At 44.9% G+C, this 21587-nt stretch overlaps 5 protein-coding genes across 5 annotated transcripts; 3 read left to right on the top strand and 2 right to left on the bottom strand.

Annotated features, from left to right (window-relative positions):
• Window positions 1–1857: 1857 nt before the first annotated feature.
• Window positions 1858–2730, top strand: TrAFT101_000086 (uncharacterized protein). Its single transcript, XM_066125916.1, has 2 exons — window positions 1858–2337; window positions 2387–2730. Exons 1-2 carry the CDS (start codon window positions 1984–1986, stop codon window positions 2480–2482), a joined length of 450 nt encoding a protein of 149 aa, XP_065982013.1. The 5' UTR covers window positions 1858–1983; the 3' UTR covers window positions 2483–2730.
• Window positions 2731–3379: 649 nt separating this feature from the next.
• On the top strand, window positions 3380–5305 carry TrAFT101_000085 (uncharacterized protein; the record flags this gene model as incomplete). Its single annotated transcript, XM_066125915.1, has 4 exons — window positions 3380–3872; window positions 4447–4607; window positions 4667–5118; window positions 5212–5305. 4 exons carry the CDS (start codon window positions 3380–3382, stop codon window positions 5303–5305), a joined length of 1200 nt encoding a protein of 399 aa, XP_065982012.1.
• A 138-nt stretch (window positions 5306–5443) lies between these two features.
• TrAFT101_000084 (uncharacterized protein) lies at window positions 5444–6817 on the bottom strand (the record flags this gene model as incomplete). The annotated part of the gene is made up of 5 exons (XM_024906261.1): window positions 5444–5835; window positions 5894–5958; window positions 6009–6391; window positions 6469–6573; window positions 6641–6817. 5 exons carry the CDS (start codon window positions 6815–6817, stop codon window positions 5444–5446), a joined length of 1122 nt encoding a protein of 373 aa, XP_024755793.1.
• An 8228-nt stretch (window positions 6818–15045) lies between these two features.
• TrAFT101_000083 (uncharacterized protein) lies at window positions 15046–17960 on the top strand. The gene is made up of 5 exons (XM_024902818.2): window positions 15046–15383; window positions 15445–15841; window positions 15899–16035; window positions 16086–17593; window positions 17658–17960. The coding sequence occupies exons 1-5, from the start codon at window positions 15053–15055 to the stop codon at window positions 17880–17882; spliced, it is 2598 nt and encodes an 865-aa protein (XP_024755791.1). The 5' UTR covers window positions 15046–15052; the 3' UTR covers window positions 17883–17960.
• A 364-nt stretch (window positions 17961–18324) lies between these two features.
• Window positions 18325–19647, bottom strand: TrAFT101_000082 (uncharacterized protein; the record flags this gene model as incomplete). The annotated part of the gene is made up of 2 exons (XM_024907069.1): window positions 18325–19497; window positions 19552–19647. 2 exons carry the CDS (start codon window positions 19645–19647, stop codon window positions 18325–18327), a joined length of 1269 nt encoding a protein of 422 aa, XP_024755790.1.
• Window positions 19648–21587: the final 1940 nt, after the last annotated feature.

The following is a 21587-nucleotide window of genomic DNA, read 5'->3' as shown; positions in this document are numbered from 1 at the left end:
GATTCCCCGATTTGGAAGTCGAAACTGCCCAAGGCCGCTCCACTTTCCGAAACCAAAAGGGGAAATTCTCCTTTCGGCATTCCTGTCATAAATGCCTACGCTATAGAGAAAACAATTTTAGCAGGCAGAAAAATAATACTACTTGTCTCGTCTCCTCTCTCGTAGCGAAGATCGAGGCAATTAGCAAAGTCAGAGCGGAAAGGAGGACAAGATTCGACAGGTTTGACCATTAAATAGATTGATACAATTCGATATTCTACCCTGTGGATGCTTGAGATACCTCTAAACACTTTTTTCTTCTGTAGCCTTAAATTTTTAACTAGTTGTTTGACCCGTCATATGGAGAACAATGCCCACGTTTGCATCCTTTCGCCGACATACTGGTTTAATATTTTTAAATACCTTGTTCCCAGCTAATCAAAATTCCATTTACACGTCATTGGACAACCCTTCCACCTAACACTCACCTAGCACGCAACATTATAATATCCGGGCGCTGAGTTGACATTTTGCAGCAATAGCTTAATTCTCATTCAAGTGCTGGAGGCACCAATGACGTTTTACAGCTACCTACTGCAGTAAGAAAACATTGAGGGTCCAAGCGTGTAATAAGCTGATAGTAACCTGAGCGCCTAATTTGCGTATGTAACTTGAGTATTTTTCTGCTTGCTGTCAATTATCTCTAAATCTTCGATGTCATGATTGTACGAAAGCTCAGACAGGGTGTAAATAGAACTGGCCAGCCCCACCTCATCATACATGTCTCTTGTTTCTACTATTATTATACAAAAATAAAACTAACCAATTGACCTTCGCCTTCGAAGAGGGTAGTTCTTATAGTCATTATTGCTATTAAAAGTACTTGCATGTCTAAATAACGAAGAGTACGCTCGATATTTCCCTTCCGAATAATGATCGCGTGAACTTGCTGGAGATCTGGTACGTCCTTAATAAGACCGAGGTCGCTTTAAACTAATATATTCAGTAATGAATAAGCCGTGTTGTATACCATAGCTTTGTCCACCCAGAACTATTTCCTAATCTCCAAGAGGGTTTCTGCATTTTCGCGTCCGCGCATAGTAACTAGTTGCCTGTCGACGTTTGCTTCGGAGAGAGACCAATGTTATAATAATTGTAAATGCATTTTGATTCTTTCAATTACCGCAAGTTCATATATCGGGTTAGCTAGATAAAGCAAAACAAACCAATAATACTGTAACAATACGTTATACGGTTAAGCCACAGGGCAAAAGATTAGGCCAATACTCGCCAATGTAACAATTACTGTAATGGAACCAGCTGCTTATAGGGTATTCAACTGTTACAAAGGACCAGGCTGTAACAAATACCAAGAGTCGAGAAATCTACGCAGTCTAAGGGACTTGCGGATACGATCTTAAGATATAAATAATTGTATATATTTCATTATGACATGTGCAAACTCTACAACTCTACACCTAATTTGAACCTAGATGAAAATGGAATGAGTTGGCAATGTTTCTATGCTTCATAGCTCCCAATGACGTTAGTTATTATGGAGCACAGCTCAAATTCTTCTTATTCCATTATATTACAGTGGTATCGCCACCGTTGAGGATTTTTTATACACGCTGATGCGACAAATCATGCTCTAACCGGAAGATAAAATTTAACTCGAAAAATTCAAGAGCCCCCAAAAACTCGGTTTGTTCGGGGGTTTAACAACCAAGCAAATTCCGGAGGCCGAGAAATCATGTGGGGTAGAAAATCCCCGAGAAATTTCCTTGCAGGTTGTGGTGGGCCAATTATGTAAGTCGGGTAAAAGGAAATACGCGGTTTCGATACCCGAGCGATGTGAACCTTCTACCTCTGCCAGATGATGTTCCTGATGAAGTGGGACTCTACCTGTCGGATGTGCTGTGCACCTCTTGGAATGCCGTCGTTGACACAGGTGTTCAACCTGGAGATACAGTTGCTGTTTGCGGCGGTGGTCCCGTTGGGCAAATGGCGGTTGAATTTGCCGTTGTCAATGGGGCAAAGAGAGTTATACTAATCGACGGTGGTCAGGGACGTTGGCGCCTAGATTTTGTGAAATCCAAGGTCCCACAACTCGAAACAATCGACTACACATTGCTACCAAAGGGGGAAACTGTCGTCTCTACTTTGAAGAAGATGTGCGATGGACGTGGCCCTGACGTTGCAATTGAGTGTGAAGCTGGCGAATACTCCAAAACATTGGGTCATACTCTTCAAAGAGCAGTGGGGTTGGAAAATGACACGCCAGAGTCAGTCAATGAAATGATTGAGTCAGTCAGGGGTTTTGGAAGCTGTGGTGTGACAGGAATTTATACAGGTTACGTAAGTGAAGATTATCATCGATGCCCGCTGACCTGGCTAACCTATCCAGTGCAACGGATTTAATATTGGTTCTTTGATGGAGACCGGTATCCGTCTTATTGGAAATGGACAGGCGCCTATTCATAAGTACTGGGAGCATCTATAGCTGCTTATTCAACAGGGAAAAATTCAGCCATTGAATATGGTCACTCATCGATTCAGGCTTGAGGACATGGAGAAGGTATATGATATGTTCAACCATCGTGCGGGTGGCATGCAGAAGATATTTGTGGAAACAAAATATTCGTCGCTTCCCGCGCCTGGCACCCCTATACTCACAGCACTTTAACATCGATGAAAAACCAAGACTTTTGTACTTTACATCGAGAGGTTGATACAGTTTATAATTTGAGCAATATAAAATATGTTTGTTGCTTTGCTATCTTGTGAAAGCTTTAAGCCATTTAATAAGTGTTAAATATATAAAGAGTAACCCTTATAAGTCGCAACCTTGCTATAATCCTCGTCTAAATTACTGCTTACATATGGTACTAGATTGTATAAAGCGAAAAATATCTAAATAATTCTTGTAAGGAAAGAAAAAGTCACCCCAAAGGCTATTGCTTATCTCGCTAGTGAGTCTAGTAGCTAGAAGTAAAGTACTATTGCCGCTGATTTATGCGGCGCATACCTTCTCAATTCAAGTTATCCGGTTCAGCTATTAAACTAGTTGTTTCATTATTGTACTACAAACTACGCACATAGAAAATTATATCCGTAGCGGCTTCCCGATCTCCCATTCTCCCCATGTGGGAAACGAAACCTTATCTCAGATATTAAGAAATACACACATCATGTTCTTTCAATATCAGAGAGTGATATCATAATGACGAGTTCATATATTGTAGCCTGACGCATTTTGATTGTCGTTATAGAGGCTATAGTCATTGATTTTAGCTTGTGGAGTAGTTGAACACTCCCTCTGGTACATATATATTAGTAACCGGGTTAATCGTTGCGTTTCTCTCATTTCAATAGCAAAAATATTACCAAATTACACATTATGGCTCAATATCCGATTCCGTTCACCAGAGTTATTACAACTCATGATCCAGAAAGTGGCAATGCTATATTCGAAAAAACCGTGGAGAATAACGTTCAATTCGAAGGATTTCCTGTTCCCACGGGAAACCCCCCTACATCAGACTATGTTCTTGCATATTCGACTACAACATTCCCAGTGCAAGGCCTCTCTCCTGGATCATCGAATACCTCCGGGGCCAACTTGGATATCAAACAGTACAAAACTAGTTTGCAAAATATATCGCCACTGAATCCAACGGGTGGCACAGCATGCACTATAGTTGAAGTGCCTTATGGAAACGATATCGCTATGCATCGAACAGTTAGTTTGGATTACGGTGTTATTATTGATGGAACTACTGAGCTTGTACTTGACTCAGGAGAGAAAAAAACCCTCAAAAAGGGAGACGTTTTTGTACAGCGGGGAACTGCCCATGCTTGGCGCAATCTAACTCAGAAAGATGATAACAACGGTACATTATACTTTCTTTGTGTTCCAACCGATTGAGAAGATTCATGTTAAAGGCGCTGAATTGGACCAAGACTTGACTTTGGGTTTAAAATAAGCTTATGCATTACGATGCATAACATAAGACTTAATGCGTCCAAATGGGAGCTCAGTTAGCAAAATGTGTGCAAGACTTATAACCTAAAGTTTATAGTCTAATTGTGGTTATTTGTCAATGAAGGTTCTAACTCCTACTGGTTTTTTACGTTTTCTATATGGGTTGGCTATTTACACATAGTTAGCTTAGAAAGTATCTACAATTGATCCAAGGAATCTTTCGTCTGAATGTCTTTTTTCCTCATTTTTTTCCTCAACTATATTTTCAAGCTATATTATACGCAAGGCCATATAGTGGACGGACTATGGGAGAAATCGTACTGATAAAGTCGACGAGGAGATGCTGGATACGCAGCAACAAATTGACACGCTGGAGAAATTGGATACCTATTTTCTTCAGACTGGTTTAGAGATGAAAGAGGTCATGTGTATTTGCACTCCAATTGATCTAGATATCAAAAATTAGCTAACTACATGGAAAGAAGAAGATCCAGGAAGAACCGCCGCCAATGCAAGTGGCCTCCGCAGTGCCGCATTTATTAAAGCAAAATCCTCCATCATCGAGGAAGAAGATGAATTCTTCTTCTCAGTACCACCGCAGTACTCACCCCGGAGCAGCGCATTTCCCATTCTCCCCAACATTGTAATCTAAGCCGCGGCGACGTTCAGCTATTTCTTGCTCTGGGTAACGCCTTGCAGCAGGATGCTCATCGCGTTCGCATCGCGACGCACAACATCTTTGCCAACTTCATTCGATCCACTAACCTCGAGTTCTTCCCTATCAGCGGCGACCCTGCTGAACTTATGGCGTATATGGTTTCCAATCCAACCCAGAGTCCAAGCCTACCCTTAATTCGCGAAGGCGCAATCCACCGCAAACGCCAAATGTATGAGCAAATGCTGGCTGGCTTCTGGGAGGCATGTGTATTGCCCGATCCTGAGATAGGATTTCCGTTTGTTGCAGATGCCATCCTCGCCAATCCGCCGAGCTTTACGCATGTTCAATGTGCTGAGGTATTGGGTGTCCCTGTTCACATGGTGTTTGCAATACCGTGGAGCAGCACTGGCGGGGCTTGGGCCGCTAGAGATGGGAAAAGAGAATGTCATGGTGAATTATGCTTCATATGCTGCCGTGGACTTCTGACTTGGCAAGGGTGAGTGAGGCTCTTAATGCCTGAACATTGGTTGCTTAGATGCATTAGACTCTGGCATCGAAACAGGCTAGGAGACATTGCTAACGATTGGAGGGTGAATATACTGGATCTGGAGCCCATCACAGCCATCTCCTCCGCATCCATTTCGAGCGTCGTAAGCGTGGCAGATGCAGCCACACGTAAGTAGAAACAAGAATAATTAAATCAGGTCTGTTACTGTAGCTTGGAGAGGCTGGAATTAAATTAATTTACACTATAACTTGCAGGCGAATGAGCAATAAGGATATTATTATATAAACTCTTGATTGTCAATCCTTCCCTCTTATCAAATCGCAGACATACCCTTGTGCAAATACTCCTGGCTTTCATTGTCAAAGTTAATTTCTTTGGTTGATTCTGTTGACAAGTTCTTGCTGGGCTCAGCATAGGCCGCTGTATGTGTTCCCAGCTCCCAGTCCTCGCTCCCCTTCTTGGTTAAGCTTCTACCTTGTGAAAACTCGGACAAGATATAAACATTTCGATCAAGGTGGCTGCCGCCATTGGTCTTGTGGTTCGATGGTAATTTATACAAGCGGCTCGGTGACGACTTCTGTTCGGACCCAAATCCCAGTTTCCATGAGATCTGGTTGAGTAACGGTCGCAATGTTGCCAGACTTGCGGCGCTGATGGCCAAGCCCATTTCGATAGTTGACCAGATAGCCACGTCGGTGGTCGCCCCTGGTTTCATCTAGAATTAGCAATAGCAATATGCTAGTTGAGGCAAATGACTATTTACATAAGAAATCAGGATTCTTGAGCGTGTGGGTATAAGCCAATCGTACGCATACAGCAGCGCTTGCACTATCAGTGCATGTTAGTTCACGTCATGGCCTAGTATGTCATCTACTTACATGCAGCCCATAGCGATCAAGAAGACAAGAAGAGCCTTGACTCGCGTCTTCATCTTGAGGCTCCAGATGATGAAGGCAGGCAGGATGGTGAAGGTAAAGTCGGTAATGATGGTCATCACGCTATCAAAGTATACTAGAGACACGATGATGTTGATCGGGATGCATTTGCCAGGTTGCGACCTATCCCAGAAATACGACACAGGTTGGCATTGGAACAGCGCAACGAAGAAGAAAGCAATGCGTGGGATGACCGAGAATAAGGTTGCTGCATAAATGATCCATTTATGAACCTGGTTGGTGATAATGCGAAGCAAAAACCATGCAAAGGACGCTTTGATGTTAATCACGATGACACTGTAAAGAAGGTAACACAGCCACCAGTACTATTCTGGGTCAGCGCATTTCTCCTACTTCAGCATCGGGGCCAGACATTGTAATCGTGCATGCTATAATTACATACGTATAAGGCTTTCTCCATATTCTCCAGCTCAAGGTTGTACATATGTTGGCCAGTGCCATAGTATACGCCAGTGCTCGATGAAACACAGTAGGCAATCCAAACAACCTGTCGAAAGTATTAGTCTAACACTGACAACTTATGTGACTAGGAGATGAGTGTGTTTCCGACGTACAGTCGCCACAGCCATAAACCAATCATCAGGGCCCAACGCCTTGACGGTAAAGACACGGGTATATATTCTCAGCACAACGGTGATTACAGACACAATGCCGAAGGCAATGTTCACACCGAGAAGTTGCGGCCCACGATTGTCATGATCGTGCGCTATGGCCGTCGTATTCTCCGTCATGGTTGGCGGCTTGCTATTGCAAATCTCTGGTCGACGCAATAATAATAAATAACAAAGTTAATAGGATTGCTGTTGCTGTTGGCGAGAAATGTGAGCAGGATCAACAGCAATTATCTATTGTTCTTGATGTTAATGTGGCGTTCAACGGTACTAAGAGGGGTGCTAGACGGTGTGACACTTTCGGCTTGAAACCATCATTCAGCATGATGGGGCAACCAAGAAGCGAGGTCAGCTTTGCGAAACCATGCAATGTGGCGCATAATAACGTCGCCAAACTCGCGTTGCTTGCCGATCGGGGAGATACCAATATCTGCACGAGAGTCAGGGAGCATGAAACCCACCGTCAGTTGTGGCTGACCAACGAGTTAGTGGAAGACAGCTTCGTGAGAACTTCATAGTCTCGAAATAATCCCTGATTAGTCCCCGTATACTCGTTGTTGATGATGCTGTAGATTACAAATAGATAGTTACCCATGTAGGCTGGAGTTTGTCCTCCCTAGTATAGTGTACTGGAAATGCACCACGGTATGAGATCCGAGTCTAGTCTGTCTATAGAGTACGGAGCACATTTGCAAGATACATGTACGATGTTATGCTAGTAGCTTCTCTGTTAGCGTTGATATAGCTTGGACGCACAGGCTGACCATCTATCACTGTTGAAATGAAACCAATACTACTTTCTCGGCTATTGCTCTCTACCTCGGGCTCAACTTTAGCCAGACCAGCATCACGCCTTGCTCTTGCTAAAGAAGCCTTAACTTCCCAAGACTAAAACTATTAAATGTCACCCATTATTCCTTGTTATTTTTTTTATACTATAAATTGTAAAAACCTATTGTATATGAATAAATTTGTCAATATTAGAGGAAAACCAATAAGCCGAAGTAGAGGTCGGCTTATAACGGGTTCGGCAAATCCACTATGGATTATCGCCCTTGGCGCTACCCAATGGCGTTGGCTAGAGTCTGGAGTCTGGGGAAGATTTGGCCGGGAATGGGAATCTAAAAGGAGGGTCATAACGCCCGGGTGGGGTTTTGTCTTGAGGGGGCATTTCAGCCACATGACCTACTCGCAATCGACACCATTCAATTTGGGTATGCAGGACGTGAACTGGCTGCATTTCTAGTTTAAACTTCCATGAAGTGGATGATTAAAGCAGCTAGAGGGGGTCGTTGTACACATTGTTGGCAGTATCACGGATCAGGGTGTCTCACTTAATGTTTGGTGGTGGCTATAAACCGAAATCGGTATCTCAAATTGGCAGTATCCATATATTCGGTACGGTACAGCAGCTTATATGTTCTGTTTTTACACGTATTAGCCTTATTTGGGAGGTACCGAAACGTAGCGGGAGCCGGAAAATGAATATGTGGTAGCAAATCTGAGAGAGCCGATTAGCAGTTCGCCTTTGACATGTTGATATCATGGTTTAGCCAGGATCTGCTGGCTCAGGCAGGATCTCAGCATTCCGCGTTGAAGTGATTAATTGGGAATGAATTAACGGAATGATGACCTGGAATGGATCCGAGGAATGGATCCTGGACTCGAGATAGGGCCAAATTGTGTACCCTCCGGGGTCGAGCTCGTCACTCTTTGTGGCGCCTTGGCTGCTTAATTATAGCCTACAGAAAACCTCCCACGGGGCAAAGTGGGGTAGAACTCAGGAACCAAGTTACAACATGGAGGGATTTAAGGTTTACAGGGGGATAAGATGAAACCCAGACCTTTTTTTTTTTTTTTTTTTTAAAAAAAAAAAATGGCCACTTAGCTAGCTTGGGGTATCTATGATACAGAGTAGAAACGTGAAAGAGAGGACGACGCACAGCTTAACCCCTCAAAGGGGCTAGAAAAATATGCAATTTACCTATCCTATGATATTGTATAGATGATTTCTGTCAAGGTGTCTCCTGAATATAGATTTTTAAGATCCCTGGCCCTGTTTTCTTTTCCTAGGTCGGGGTTTTTATATCAGTATAGAAATCTATGTTCAATTAGCTTTGCTTCTTGCTAATGCAGCGACATAACCCCCCTTGCTTATAGGTTATAGCTAGGCTAACCCCTACACGCCTAGGTACTAAAACTCCCTATGTGTATGCCCCTATTTAAAACAATCAACAATACTTTGTCTATATGTTGGTGATTTCTACTAGATGCTTCCGAGAACATGATTCATGTAGCATATAGCTCGTAACGAAGGGAACCAGTTCTCCTCACTCTCCAAGATGTGAAAAGTTTTTTTTTTTCTTTTATATATTCTAACTACAGAAGTCCTTTAGATCAGCGGGATATTTTAATATGTATTTAAGACAAGTAGACCCAGGGTCTTTTCATAGCCGCTCTAGTCTTTACCGGGCTAGCAAAGATTATGCTGTTGGACTCCTCAGCACGACTATCTACAACTATATTATTCCTCAATATATACATAGTGCTGACTGGAATTATGTCTATCATTATGACGGGCATAGAGATGAGGTCCAGGATTTAGCAACCGCTTCTCTATCTATTCATCAATACATCCCCTTCTATTCACTTTCTCCGTCTGACCTACTGGCTCTTGCGCTCTGTTTGTTGCAGGCACAAACAAAATCAAGACTGTAGCCTCACTGCATTTACTTATCTCGTTTAATTTTTAGCGCAGTACCAAGCTTTATCCCAGCCTGTACCATTGCATTCTTGATCATTAGGGGTGCTTCGAATAGAATATCAAATAGAATCGAGGTCCAGGTATCCATTAAGAGCATAGCTAATCGCAATTTGCCATTCCTTTTTCATCTATTGCATTGCCTTAGGCTGGATCCCTGGAGTTATCCTTCCGGCATAATATCCTTAAGGGATGTAACTGGGATCTCTTGCAATCAACCTCATCGGTCTTATCACCCTCTCTTCTGTTAGCTTTAATATCCAGGGGGAAAAGCGTTTCGATTTGTATCATTGGTCTGGTAGTGTATGTTAACCAGTGAAGAGCATCAGATTACAATATGTCAAGCTCATAGGTGGTTGCAGGTCTTCAATGCTCTCAATGTCGACAAGAGCTTTCTGAAGTGTTGGCAAGCTCTGTTATTTCATTGTCTAGACCTACAGACAAACCCGAAAAGCTGAAGACATCCTTCGTTTGGTTTGCTGTGTCAGATAATCGAAGCCTTGTCGTAGCTGTCGGTAATTTGACACGTGTGCGGCCGAGTTCATATGAAATCCAGATATTAAAATGGCGAGCTATGGCAAATAGTCTCCGCTTGACAGCCAAGGTATTTTCCAATGGCTGTTCATTCGGTATCACCAAATATAAACTAGATGCTTCAATAAGATGCATGAGCTGGCAGCTTGCTAGCTATGTTAGATGGGGTGTGCCGGCGATGCGGAGGTATGACACACGTAGGACCTAAGCCGTTATGAGGTCCATGGACGGAACATGAACGTTGCTGAGATGCTCCGGAGTCAATCGTGCAGCTTCAAAGGGCTGGCTCTAGACTGGGCTGTTTGTCCTAATGCAGCCACTTCAGAAAGGATGGCTTCATAGAGATCTTTGAGGATACTCTGTTTAAATCAACCACTGGGGGTCATATCAAAGCAATCTTGCGGAAAAGCTCGCGCCGATTCAGGAACGGATAATAAGGGTCCATCTTTTCAAAGTATACTGCAGTTGAAAAGTGCATTTTATCGCAAGCTATGATGCTTTTCATGGAATCCGGAGTCGTGATGGCAGTGTTGGACGAGTTTTCAGAGGAAGCCAAGTGTTGGAGACCAAGGATCCAGGCAAAAAATACCCAACTTGGCTACCATATCAAGATGCATTGATAGTCCCAGCCTTCTCGCATATATAGCACCAGAGGAGACCTCAATAGGGCTCGGTTGCTCAGCGGCGAGGCTGTTCAGAGGCCTACGGGGAGATTTGATCAGATCGGCAGCGTGGTTAGCAACGAGCGGGCTGTCAGAGCGCTGCGCCAAAACGGTTTGAGCGGGCAGCTCTCTGCAGTTATATTGACAACCGAACTTGAAACGCGCAGAATTGGAGCAAGGCTGAGTATCGGAACATTTACGCTTCCGCATCTAACAGGAAATACAAGCCAAACGAGTACGATTTCGCCGTTGCTAGCCCATCACATGTCCCAGGTATGCGCAAATGATTACGCGAAATATGTTGATCTCAGGTGTAGGATTCAAATTGCGAGGCTGACTTGGCAGCGCAGGGCAACTGAGTCATTCGTTATCAATAATATTGGAATGGTTACTGCATCTTGACAAGGCATAAGATTTTGTTACGCATTCCCACTCGGTTCTAGTCACCATTTAGCAAACTGACCTCGTTGGTCCTGGGCGGGGAGAGGCGACGCACGCACGGGTTTTGCTGATGAGTGGTTGCGGCAACTGTCCGGCACCGCAATTCATTGTAATGCGGTTCATACCCTCCTCATAGAGCCACGCAGAAAGATGGCCGCAGTTTAAACTGCACAGTTTATATCAGATCAACCTTTCACATTCCTTGTGTGACCATTACCAAATGCCATATGCTTTTTTCAATACCGATCAGCTCCTAGCTTTCCTATAGAACCAACCTTAGTCGAACTGGTTATGCAAAATGCATTCTAATCTCTTGATGCTTGGTATAGATTCTTGGAAATCATTAATCTTAAATTTGTTACTCATTGTTTATGACCTCAATCACGTATGGAGGGACAAACGTCCTCAATAAAGCTGAGAATTTGAAATACATTAATCAAGAATCATCGAAGAGAAAAAAAAAAGCATCAATAGATTCATAGTAGCAATTGATTCTGAGAGGGTTCACTGCTGCATAATTTGAAAAGAAAGGATTTTGCTGCGTTAATGAGTGAGTATTTTGCGCGGCTTATGTTACATCGGTATGGAGAGAATTGCGCTGCAGACCACTATTTCAGTCAGACATGTCAGGCTGTATTTATCCATCTATATATAAATTTCACAGCAATTTTTCTTTTTCTTTTTTTTTTTTTTAATTAACTCCAATTGTCTCACCCATTTTGTCCGTGGCGCTGACAACGTGAAGGCATTGCTGATGCAAACTTATGGAGTCTACCCTATGTTCCGCGACGCCATCCAGGTTTCTCCCGCTCGCGGCGTCATGAAGGCAACAGCACACAGTTGGAACCCAAAAAACCTGCCGTTGATTGAGGCAATAGTTGTATTCTCACAATCGGTTTCGAGATTTTTATTTGACAGCGGAGAATGCGCGATGACACTAACACTGACCGACTTGTTCTCTTCGAACTGTCGTTAAAGAACGGAATCTTTGACCTCGAAATGCCAGACATTTACTAGCTCACTGCTGGAGCCGATGACCAACCAGGCTTAGAGGGAAATGAAGCGGTTGCCTCCTGCATATAGTACATCCGCCTCCGCGGCGGTCCGAAAAAATCCCCAAAGCGCATCACGGATCATGGGCCCAGGATAGGTATGTATTGCCAAGGGTAAAAAGTGATGTTGTTCATTTGAATAGGCTAATATAAATTGCTTTCTTGAGAGATGATGTAGTAGGCCTTTTAGTAAATGATCTCTTGCGGGATATCTGATGCTGGTTTATGTATATCTAATGCCTAATTTGTCTTCAACCTTCTTGTCTTGCTAATGGTTGCACCTAATACCCAGTCCAATATCAATAGGCTACTAAAATCCAGCCAATCTTTACTTTACTTCGTATTTTATTAAAATGAGGTCAAGGTTTGTCCTATAATCATTCCACACTCAGTCGCCACCAGGCGACAACGCAGACATGCTAATTGCTTCGTCTTTCTTGATTCGCTTCTCACTGGTAGAAACTATACAGTCCAACAGAAGGGATCAAACCCAAACGAATCACACAAGTCGACGTAGCTTGTGCCGTCAATGCGGCCACCCTAGGTCAAGAATCTAGAATTGGGCTGGGATCCTCCCGTGTAGGTAGCCGCATTACAGCACCAAATAACACATCCTAGCTCTTATGAGTTTTGAAACTCCACAAAACACCAAATGTAAAGATCAATGTAGCTCATCGGAAGCCAGACGATTGGACAGACTGAGTAGCACTTCTCACGGTCCCTATGCTCCGATGGGGTATGGATCTGCTCACGGGCTATAAGCATCCAAAAGCTGGGGGCAAGGTCCTTAGCAGCGCCAATAATCAAATGACAGGGGAGAAGTGGATGCGACGTTTCATCCAAGCGAGCGCGGCAGGCGTTCCAGGTATGGTTGGAGGGATGTTGCGACACCTCAAATGCCTGAGGTGCATGAAGAGAGGCAACGGCTGGTAGGCATTAAGATAATGATCCTCTCCGTATCAACAAGAAAACTAAAGACTCGACCATTCCAGGATCGAAACGCTACTTGAAGAGGCATTCAACGAGCGCGTGCGTTTACTCACGTTCGTCAGCCTGAACAAGCCGGGGCTAGGTATGCGACTTGTGGTGATAGGAACATAGGGCGTATGCTTCAATGCCATGTTCCTCGCCTAGGCCATTTCACTTAAGTTCTGCCATTGCTTTATCGGATGGTATGTTGAAGAGGAAGCAGTGCTTACATACAGCCGGGCTATTGAGGATATTGAAGCGGGTAAATTACCTAAATGGTCAAATGTAGTAATGCGTGATATCGTAGTGCGATATCGGAGCATGCGTGATCAACAGCGCACCATGAAAGATCTACTACTATATTCGAGATTCGAGCTAAAGAAGCAAAACCCAGAGAGATGAACCATACTCTCGGTAACCTCGACCAGCAGCAAGACCTAAATCCCGTTACAATAAAGTGGGTTGACTCAGTGGGGCTATACGCAGCAAGGGGTATTCAAAGTCTAAAGCCCACAGGATGGGAGAGCAATGATATTGTATAAGAATTAGCAAAATCATATCTTGTAAGGCTAAGAATTTATTCAATAGCATAATGCTATTACTAGACTTGGCCGGGCTCTATGTTATGGTAGGAAAAACGTAACATCATATGCAGTCTGTCTGCAATTGCGATCTGCTGGTTCAGGCATAAGAATTTCTATGAATGCCTGTAGCGTGCACATTGAGCTCCAAAACGTTTATGATGCTGCTCAAAAGTGGGTGGAAAACCCGAGACCTGCGGAGCTCTATGGCCCGTGTCTGAGGCGAGATTTGAGCGACGAAAGGCAGCAAAATAAAACACATGAGGAATAATTTAGATATCCTGGCAATGAGCTGTGCAGTTGTATACTAGATCTACATAGGTGCTTAAATATTCGCCAACTGTTTTTAGCAGTGCTAGTGATCATTAGTCTTAGTCTATTCGGTATCCTAAAAGCCCAAGCATTCAAAGTTGTCACAAGCTCTATCAGTAGGGCATATTGCTTTTTTAGTCAATGGAATTTAAATAATTGCGTCTTTATAACTAATTATGGTGACATGCTGATCTAGAGTGTTGTTGTAGTATATAATTGCATTTCAACTTCAATGTTTGCAATATGTTCTAGCAGCGTGGGCCAATTCCCCAGATTCTGACCCTCATACAACCCCTGGCCTAGTTCATAGTAAGGAACCAATTCGAATCGTTATACTATAGCGCTCCTTTCTTCCCCAATTACCCCGCAATCTTTCCTGCCCGGCAATTCGGCAGTGGTATTTTGCACTTTTTCCCCGGCCTTATTTCGGGACCTATGTAAAATTGCTGTGCATGATCCCTGAACTGGCTCTGCAATCGGACAAACTCGACTTTAAAACATCCACTAATAAGATCTCTCCTTCTGCATATATCCTAGTGGCTAAAGTGGCAAACGCACATATTTTACTAAACACCTACCCTGCGAGCTAGGGTATGCTGGCAAACCAACCATAGTATTGTCGAACTATACATGCTGTAGCTTGTAGGAAAAATATAGTACTATGTAGCACTTGGAGTAGTAGGCCGCGGAAGGTCGCCTTTAACAGCTCACAATAGTTATTAATCCGGACATACCCTACTTACCGGCTGGAATATGTTATTTCGGCGTGTTTATGAAAAGCATCGGTCCGATTATTATCGATAGTATTGAAAGGAAGATGTGTAAATCATGGTTGGACTCCTGGGCTCCTGGTCGTAGAGGCTGCAGCCAAGGTAGCATGATTTGCACGGCTGTTCGGCATGTAACCATACCTTCCGTAGAACTACCCTATTATTCAAGGGTATATATTCAGCTGGTGTCTCGAATGTAAGAAGAAGCTTTCGGTAGCATCAGTGCCAAGTCTCTTCCTCTTGGCACGATTTACTGGTGGCCAAGTCTCAGCCATGTTGCCAAAGTCCATCATCGCTGTTGGCACTCTCCTGACGGGAGTTGCCTCTGGCCAAGCGACCTCCCCGCCCAAGTATCCTTCGCCATGGATCAACGCGGACTTTAACTGGGACGACCCTTCTCCGGTTCCGACCAACGGTCGAACATGGGCAGAGGCCTATGATAAGGCTGTCCAGTTTGTCAGCAAACTCACTCTTTTGGAGAAAGTTAACCTCACTACCGGTGTGGGATGGGAGGGTGGAAAGTGCGTGGGAAACACTGGATCAATTCCTCGACTTGGATTTCCAGGTTTATGTAACCAAGACTCGCCGCTTGGTGTTCGTGACAGTAAGACCAGCCCCCCAGTCAGTTGACATTCATGAGAATCATTCTAAGTGACTTCGTTTAGCGGATGAAAACTCCGCCTTCCCTGCCGGAGTCAATGCGGCGTCAACCTGGAGCCGGAGTTTAATGTATGCTCGTGGTGCGGCTATGGGAGCTGAGCATCGAGGAAAAGGCGTGGATACTCAACTGGGACCAGTGGCTGGACCCATTGGCCGTACGCCTGAGGGTGGTCGAAACTGGGAAGGTTTCAGCCCTGACCCAGTGCTCACGGGAGTTGGTATGGCTCAGACGGTGCAGGGAATTCAAGACTCTGGTGTAATTGCCTGTGCAAAGCATTTCATCGGTAACGAACAGGAACATTATCGTCAAGGCGGCGCTTCCCAGAAATCGAACGGACAGAACAACAAGTTTGCAGAATCCTCCAACATCGATGACGTTACGCTACATGAGCTATATCTCTGGTGAGAAAAGTCCCGATGAATATTACTGGGTAGTTATTGACTAATTCTTTTTGCCAGGCCCTTTGCGGATGCGGTTCGTGCTGGAGTGGGATCTATTATGTGCTCATACAACCAAGTCAACAACAGTTACGCATGTCAAAACAGCTATATGCTGAACTATATTCTTAAGGAGGAACTGGATTTCCAGGGTTTTGGTAAGTTATACCAATGCTTTCTGACCGATATAAAATCTGACTCGTCTTAGTTATGAGTGATTGGTGGGCACAGCAATCTGGTGTTGCAAGCGCCCTGGCTGGTCTTGATATGACCATGGCCGGAGATCAGGGTCTCGCGTCTGGCAACACTTACTGGGGAAGCAACCTTACCGCCGCTGTCATTAATGGAACCATTCCTCAGTGGAGACTCGACGACATGGTTGTGCGAATCATGACTTCCTATTACAAGATTGGTCGTGATGTTACTAAAGTCCCTGTCAACTTCGACTCTTGGAGCTTGGAGACCACCGGGCCCGTGTATGCGCAGGATCCTAGCAAAGGAAGTACGACCATCAACCAGCATGTCAATGTTCAAGCCGATCATAAGAGCCTCATTCGCAAGATTGGTGCTGCTTCAACGGTCCTTCTCAAGAACACTAAGAAGGCGCTCCCCTTGAAGAAGCCAAAGAGCATTGCGGTCATTGGAAACGATGCGCATGATAATCCAGCTGGACCCAATGCATGCAGTGACCGAGGCTGCTCCAACGTCAAGAACGGCTATCCCATCTGGACCCTCGCCATGGGCTGGGGAAGCGGCACTGCCAACTTCCCATACTTGATCAGTCCCGTTACTGCTCTTGCCGCCCAGGCCCAGCAGGACAAGACCAGCTTCAGGAACGTGAGCGACAACTTTAATACACAGGCTATTATCAAGGCAGCTTCCGGTGTTGATGCTGCTATTGTTTTTGTCAACGCTGATAGTGGCGAAGGCTACATCACCGTCGACGGCAATCAGGGTGATCGAAACAACCTCACCGCCTGGGGTAACGGCGACGCAATGGTCTCACTGGTTGCACAGCATAACCCAAATACCATTGTTGTCATGCACACTGTAGGACCCATCATTGTGGAGGCCTACAAGAACAACCCCAATGTTACTGCCATTCTGTGGGCTGGTCTCCCTGGCCAAGAGTCCGGTAACTCGATCACCGACGTTCTCTATGGCAAGGTCAACCCCCAGGCCAAGTCTGTCTTTACCTGGGGCAAGGAACGTACTGACTGGAGCACTGATGTTATTTACACAACTGCCGAAGATCCCGTACAGATCCCATATACCGAGGGAACCTTTATTGACTATCGTCATTTTGATGCCGCTGGTATTGAACCAAGCTACGAATTCGGTTTTGGCCTCAGTTACACCACCTTCACCTATTCTAATCTTAAGGTTGTCAAGCATAAGGTCCGCAAGTATACTCCCAACAAGGGCAAGACGCCATCTGCACCCACATTTGGAACTGTCAACAAGAATCCTGCAGCAAACGAGTTTCCCAAGAACATTGATCCAATTAACCTCTACGTCTACCCATATCTTGAAGGCCCCGTTCCTGAAGGACAACCCGAAGACGTCCCCCCAGGATCTCAGGACGGCTCGTCCCAGAAAGTTGCCCCGGCTGGTGGCGCTCCTGGTGGAAACCCTGGCTTGTACGATGTTCTCTACACTGTCACGGCCGAAATTGAAAACGCTGGAAAAGTGACGGGCACCGAAATTCCGCAACTGGTAAGTATTTTTGCAAGCCAACAAGAATATATATGCATACAAAATTACTAACTTCTTGTCCTAGTATGTGAGCCTGGGTGGCCCAACAGATCCCGTCCGTGTTTTGCGAGGATTTGATGATATTGAGATCCTTCCTGGCCGATCTGCCACTGTCACTTTCAAATTGACCAGACGTGATCTGAGTAACTGGGACCCGGCAAGCCAGAACTGGGTTATCTCTAACTATCCCAAGACCGTTTATGTGGGAAGCTCTTCAAGGACTTTGCCCTTGAGCCAGATTCTTCCTTAGGAATTGTAAGATCGTGGAGATAAAAACGAGTAATAAATTACATAGTCGTTAGAGAAATGCCGGGTGTGTCTGGGTGAGGCCAGAACTTAATATAATTTCAGCAGTCTTTAAGAGCAAAATTTGTCCACAACTCCAAAGGCAGTTACTTAAAAATCTAGCCTCTTGCCCTGTGACTTAACAGTATAATGGATCGGTACAATAAGCTTCCTAAGATAATAATGATTTATAAGTGAAGTAATTAAGGAGGTAGTATATTAATATTGTAGGAGGATGATGAGGTAGAACACGCGAGGCGTGAAATGTGAGATGAGTTAGTATATTTTATATTATTGTTGTTAATCCTTTCCCTTACTACCTGAGTCTCGATGCGCCTACATAATCCCACCCTTTTTGTCCCTAATCTATTTCCACGTTACAGAAACACCATATTGTTACATTTTCCCTATGCTTGCTTTATTGAGGAGCGTCCTATAGTGGCCCGCATAATGAGGGGAAAGGTCTGGGCGGCACGCAAGAATCCTCGGAACACTAAGCGTTGTGTGGTACCCCCTTTACAAGCGTTGATCGCGTTGGATGTTGACAACTTGATTGCGTCGTTCGCATACACTCTCATTTCCTCTTCGTAAGTTCTAACACTTTCAGTAATAGAGAGCCTTCCGGCAGCAGCGTCGATAAGACAACGCGTGAGGGTATCTGCGTCGCGGAGCGCAGTGTTGGCTCCCATGCCGCCCATCGGCGTCATATTATGAATTGCATCGCCAAGGAGTGTTACGTTACTTGACTCCCATGATGTGAGAGTGGGCATCGAACGCAATGATAGGCACTTGGTGGTAGAAGTATCACTTCCCGTCACCAACTCCCGCAACTCTGGCGCCCATCCTTTTATGCAGTTGAGAACATACTCATGTAATTCAGACCCGTATACCGGACCTTCACCACGTGGTATGTCGTCTGATGGCGCAATGTAGGCCCAGACAATGTAGTGCTCAGGTGCAGATGATTCGTCGCCGTCAGCAGGTCTTGAGCGCCACGCCGAGATAAACATCCATCCTCTGCCGGATGGTACAATGTTATTTAGCGCTCCGTTGATCATTTGTGGAGGGAAATTTCCGACCCTCTTGTCGTCAAGAATGTATCGCCCGGCGATTGCAGATACTCCAAGGTCCAGGCGTTCTACGTTTGGCAGGAATTGACGACGAACCACCGAGTTGGGACCATCAGCACCAACTAGGAGATCGCCATCCTCGTAGGTGCCATCTGCAAAATGGGCGCGTACTCTGCCATCGCTGACTTGATCATACCGAGTAAAAGCTCGTCCCCATTGGATGACGGAGGTGGTTTCGTCGTCAAGCCCATCTATCAACACGTCGCGAAGGTCCAACCTTCCCACACCACTTCGCTCGACTTCTTGTGCTGACTTTCCACTTAACTCGACGTCGTTTTTCTCGGCCAAGACTCGAAGCTGCGTGTCGCGAAAAAACAACTGCGTCCCGGCGGACGTCAACAGCGACTGGAGTCGCGTCCAGTTGGAAAGCGGCAAGCAGTAGCGTAAAGCTCGTCGGCCATTTCTATCGATGTGAAGGCCGTACCCAGCCAAATTCTCAGCCTTTTCAACCTGGTAATTGTTCAGTAAAACTCAATTATGCTGCCCTGGTTGAAGAGTTCTGACCTGTTGTTCGAAAACCCGTACTTCTATTCCAGCTTTACGCAGTCCGTGTGCAAGACTTAACCCACCAATCCCCCCACCAATGATTAAAATACGCATATTTGAGATGGGGAGCTTTGCAGGGCAGGCCTGAAAGTGAAAATTGGTACTTGGTGGATGTAGATTTGTTTAAAAAAAAAAGTTTGAAATTTCTTTGTTTGTTTGTCGATGGAGCTGAGGGGTATTATTTGATGATTTCGACCTCCATCTTTGCACAGTTCGTAAAGTTTATATAACGGTGTTTCTAAGCATGTTTACTGGTGCTTGCGGATGATGATTTTTTGGTTGGAGCGCCGCAACAAGTCGGATGTTAATAAGCTCCGAGATTGATGAGCGCCACCGTAGTCTTGGCTCTGCTCTCAGCTTCGCACCACTGGCTCCATGCACTTCAAGCCAATGGTAAGCTCCGGACCACCAACATGTCTTGAGCAGGTGGCCTAAGGGGATGTTTTAGCCAGGCGGATGTTTGCTAACGTCCGCGTTGAGCCTTGACTGACGTCTCACGGAAAGTCTGCGCCAGCAGATTACGTACGCGTCGACCATAACATCAACGTCGTCAACACGCATCAGGTAACGGTTGTTGCAGATGTTCAAACAGAGACGCAATCCCCCAGCCGAAATATGTAGACTTCTTCGCAAAATCATTGCCTACTTCCGCGCCAATCTACCAATATTAGACCCCAAGAACTAGGCAAAATGCACTTCTCTGTATTGACTCTGTAAGCTTTTGGATCAGTACTAGGAAACTCACGACGATGAGTCCATCGCTTAACACAGTATGTGTCCTTATCCCAGCCTTCTCCTGTTACTTTCCGTTATTTGCTGCGTGTTGAACTAGTAAATACAGCCTGTATTTATTTCCAGACTTGGATTTGAGAAAGATGCAAGCCTGTCTAGCTTAGGCTACGAGATGTTGAATATGGCGAGACGTGTCGCGATGCCTCATTCAGCATCATTTCCTCCAACATTGCTGCCATGCTTATTCTGTGAAATTCGACATTGCGTCTAATAGTGGCAATCCTGGCTCTCTTAATCAGCTTCTGCCTATTCCAGCCCCCTTATTACATAAACAAAAAAAATCAGTCACAAGAGAATGTACCAAATCGCCGCAAACAAATTTCGTCAACAGTTGATTATATTTTGATCAAATGATGTGCGAACTGTCTAGGTTTGAGACATGTAAGCCCAATATACAGTAAGACTCTCCATCGTTTGTCGTTGCATTTAAACGCCAACCTAAACGCCCTGATCGCTTCGAACATCCTGCACAGCCAAAACAGAAATGCAAAACCCCCAGATGAGGCATTCGACAGGTATATTGCCATTAACGAAACTGACTTCGTAGCCAAAGATCAGACAGTTAAATCTTCTCAGCCCGTAAGTCACTACTCCACAGAGCCATGATATTATAAGGAACAGAGTCATCGACAAAGCTTGTTGAGGTTTGGAATCTATTGTTTGATCGAAGTGTCATTTTGACCTTTACGATAGCTTGCCATCCTCCCATGCGATTTCTCAGGCTGTATACCGCTGAATTATAACTTCTAGATTGTTACTTCAACTTTAGCACAATTTAGAAATGTGGTCAGGTGTGCACTTACATCATAGAAGGTCAATAAAGTGGCTCGAGTGCATTATCTGTAGCAATCATTTGCGCATTAGTTCCGGCTTCGCAATATCTTATATGAACGTACACAGTCAGGCATAAATATCTTGACGTACAGCATTATATAGACTGCCTCTGAAAGATGGGGCCAGTGAGGCGGTGCGCGGCTGACTTTTAACAACCGCTCTCCGCCCAGAGAGCATTGACGAGACTAAACTTCACCCTGTGCTTCAGGCCGTTTCGGTCCTCCTGCAGGAACAGCTGAGCTACCCTTAGCTCATAGGAAACCCCTGTTACCAGAGCTGGGAAGACTTTACTAGTGTTAGCATTGGAAGGTAACCCTAAGATCCTAAATTCCGAGCTGACGCAATGGCCTGCATCGAGAACATCGGAG

Source organism: Trichoderma asperellum, chromosome 1 (assembly GCF_020647865.1).
Source record: "Trichoderma asperellum chromosome 1, complete sequence".
In the NCBI taxonomy this organism is placed as follows: Eukaryota; Fungi; Ascomycota; class Sordariomycetes; order Hypocreales; family Hypocreaceae; genus Trichoderma; species Trichoderma asperellum.
Note: the sequence above shows the minus strand (reverse complement) of the source record. Positions and strands in the feature narration are given on the sequence as shown.

What these genes read in the sequence shown, in the direction of transcription:
- TrAFT101_000086 (XM_066125916.1), top strand. Translation starts at nt 1,984, where the DNA reads ATGGCGGTTGAATTTGCCGTTGTCAATGGGGCAAAGAGAGTTATACTA. An exon ending in CAGGAATTTATACAGGTTAC is followed by an intron (nt 2,338 to 2,386) that starts GTAAGTGAAGAT and finishes TAACCTATCCAG; the next exon opens with TGCAACGGATTTAATATTGG.
- TrAFT101_000083 (XM_024902818.2), top strand. Translation starts at nt 15,053, where the DNA reads ATGTTGCCAAAGTCCATCATCGCTGTTGGCACTCTCCTGACGGGAGTT. An exon ending in CTACATGAGCTATATCTCTG is followed by an intron (nt 15,842 to 15,898) that starts GTGAGAAAAGTC and finishes TCTTTTTGCCAG; the next exon opens with GCCCTTTGCGGATGCGGTTC. An exon ending in ACTGGATTTCCAGGGTTTTG is followed by an intron (nt 16,036 to 16,085) that starts GTAAGTTATACC and finishes GACTCGTCTTAG; the next exon opens with TTATGAGTGATTGGTGGGCA.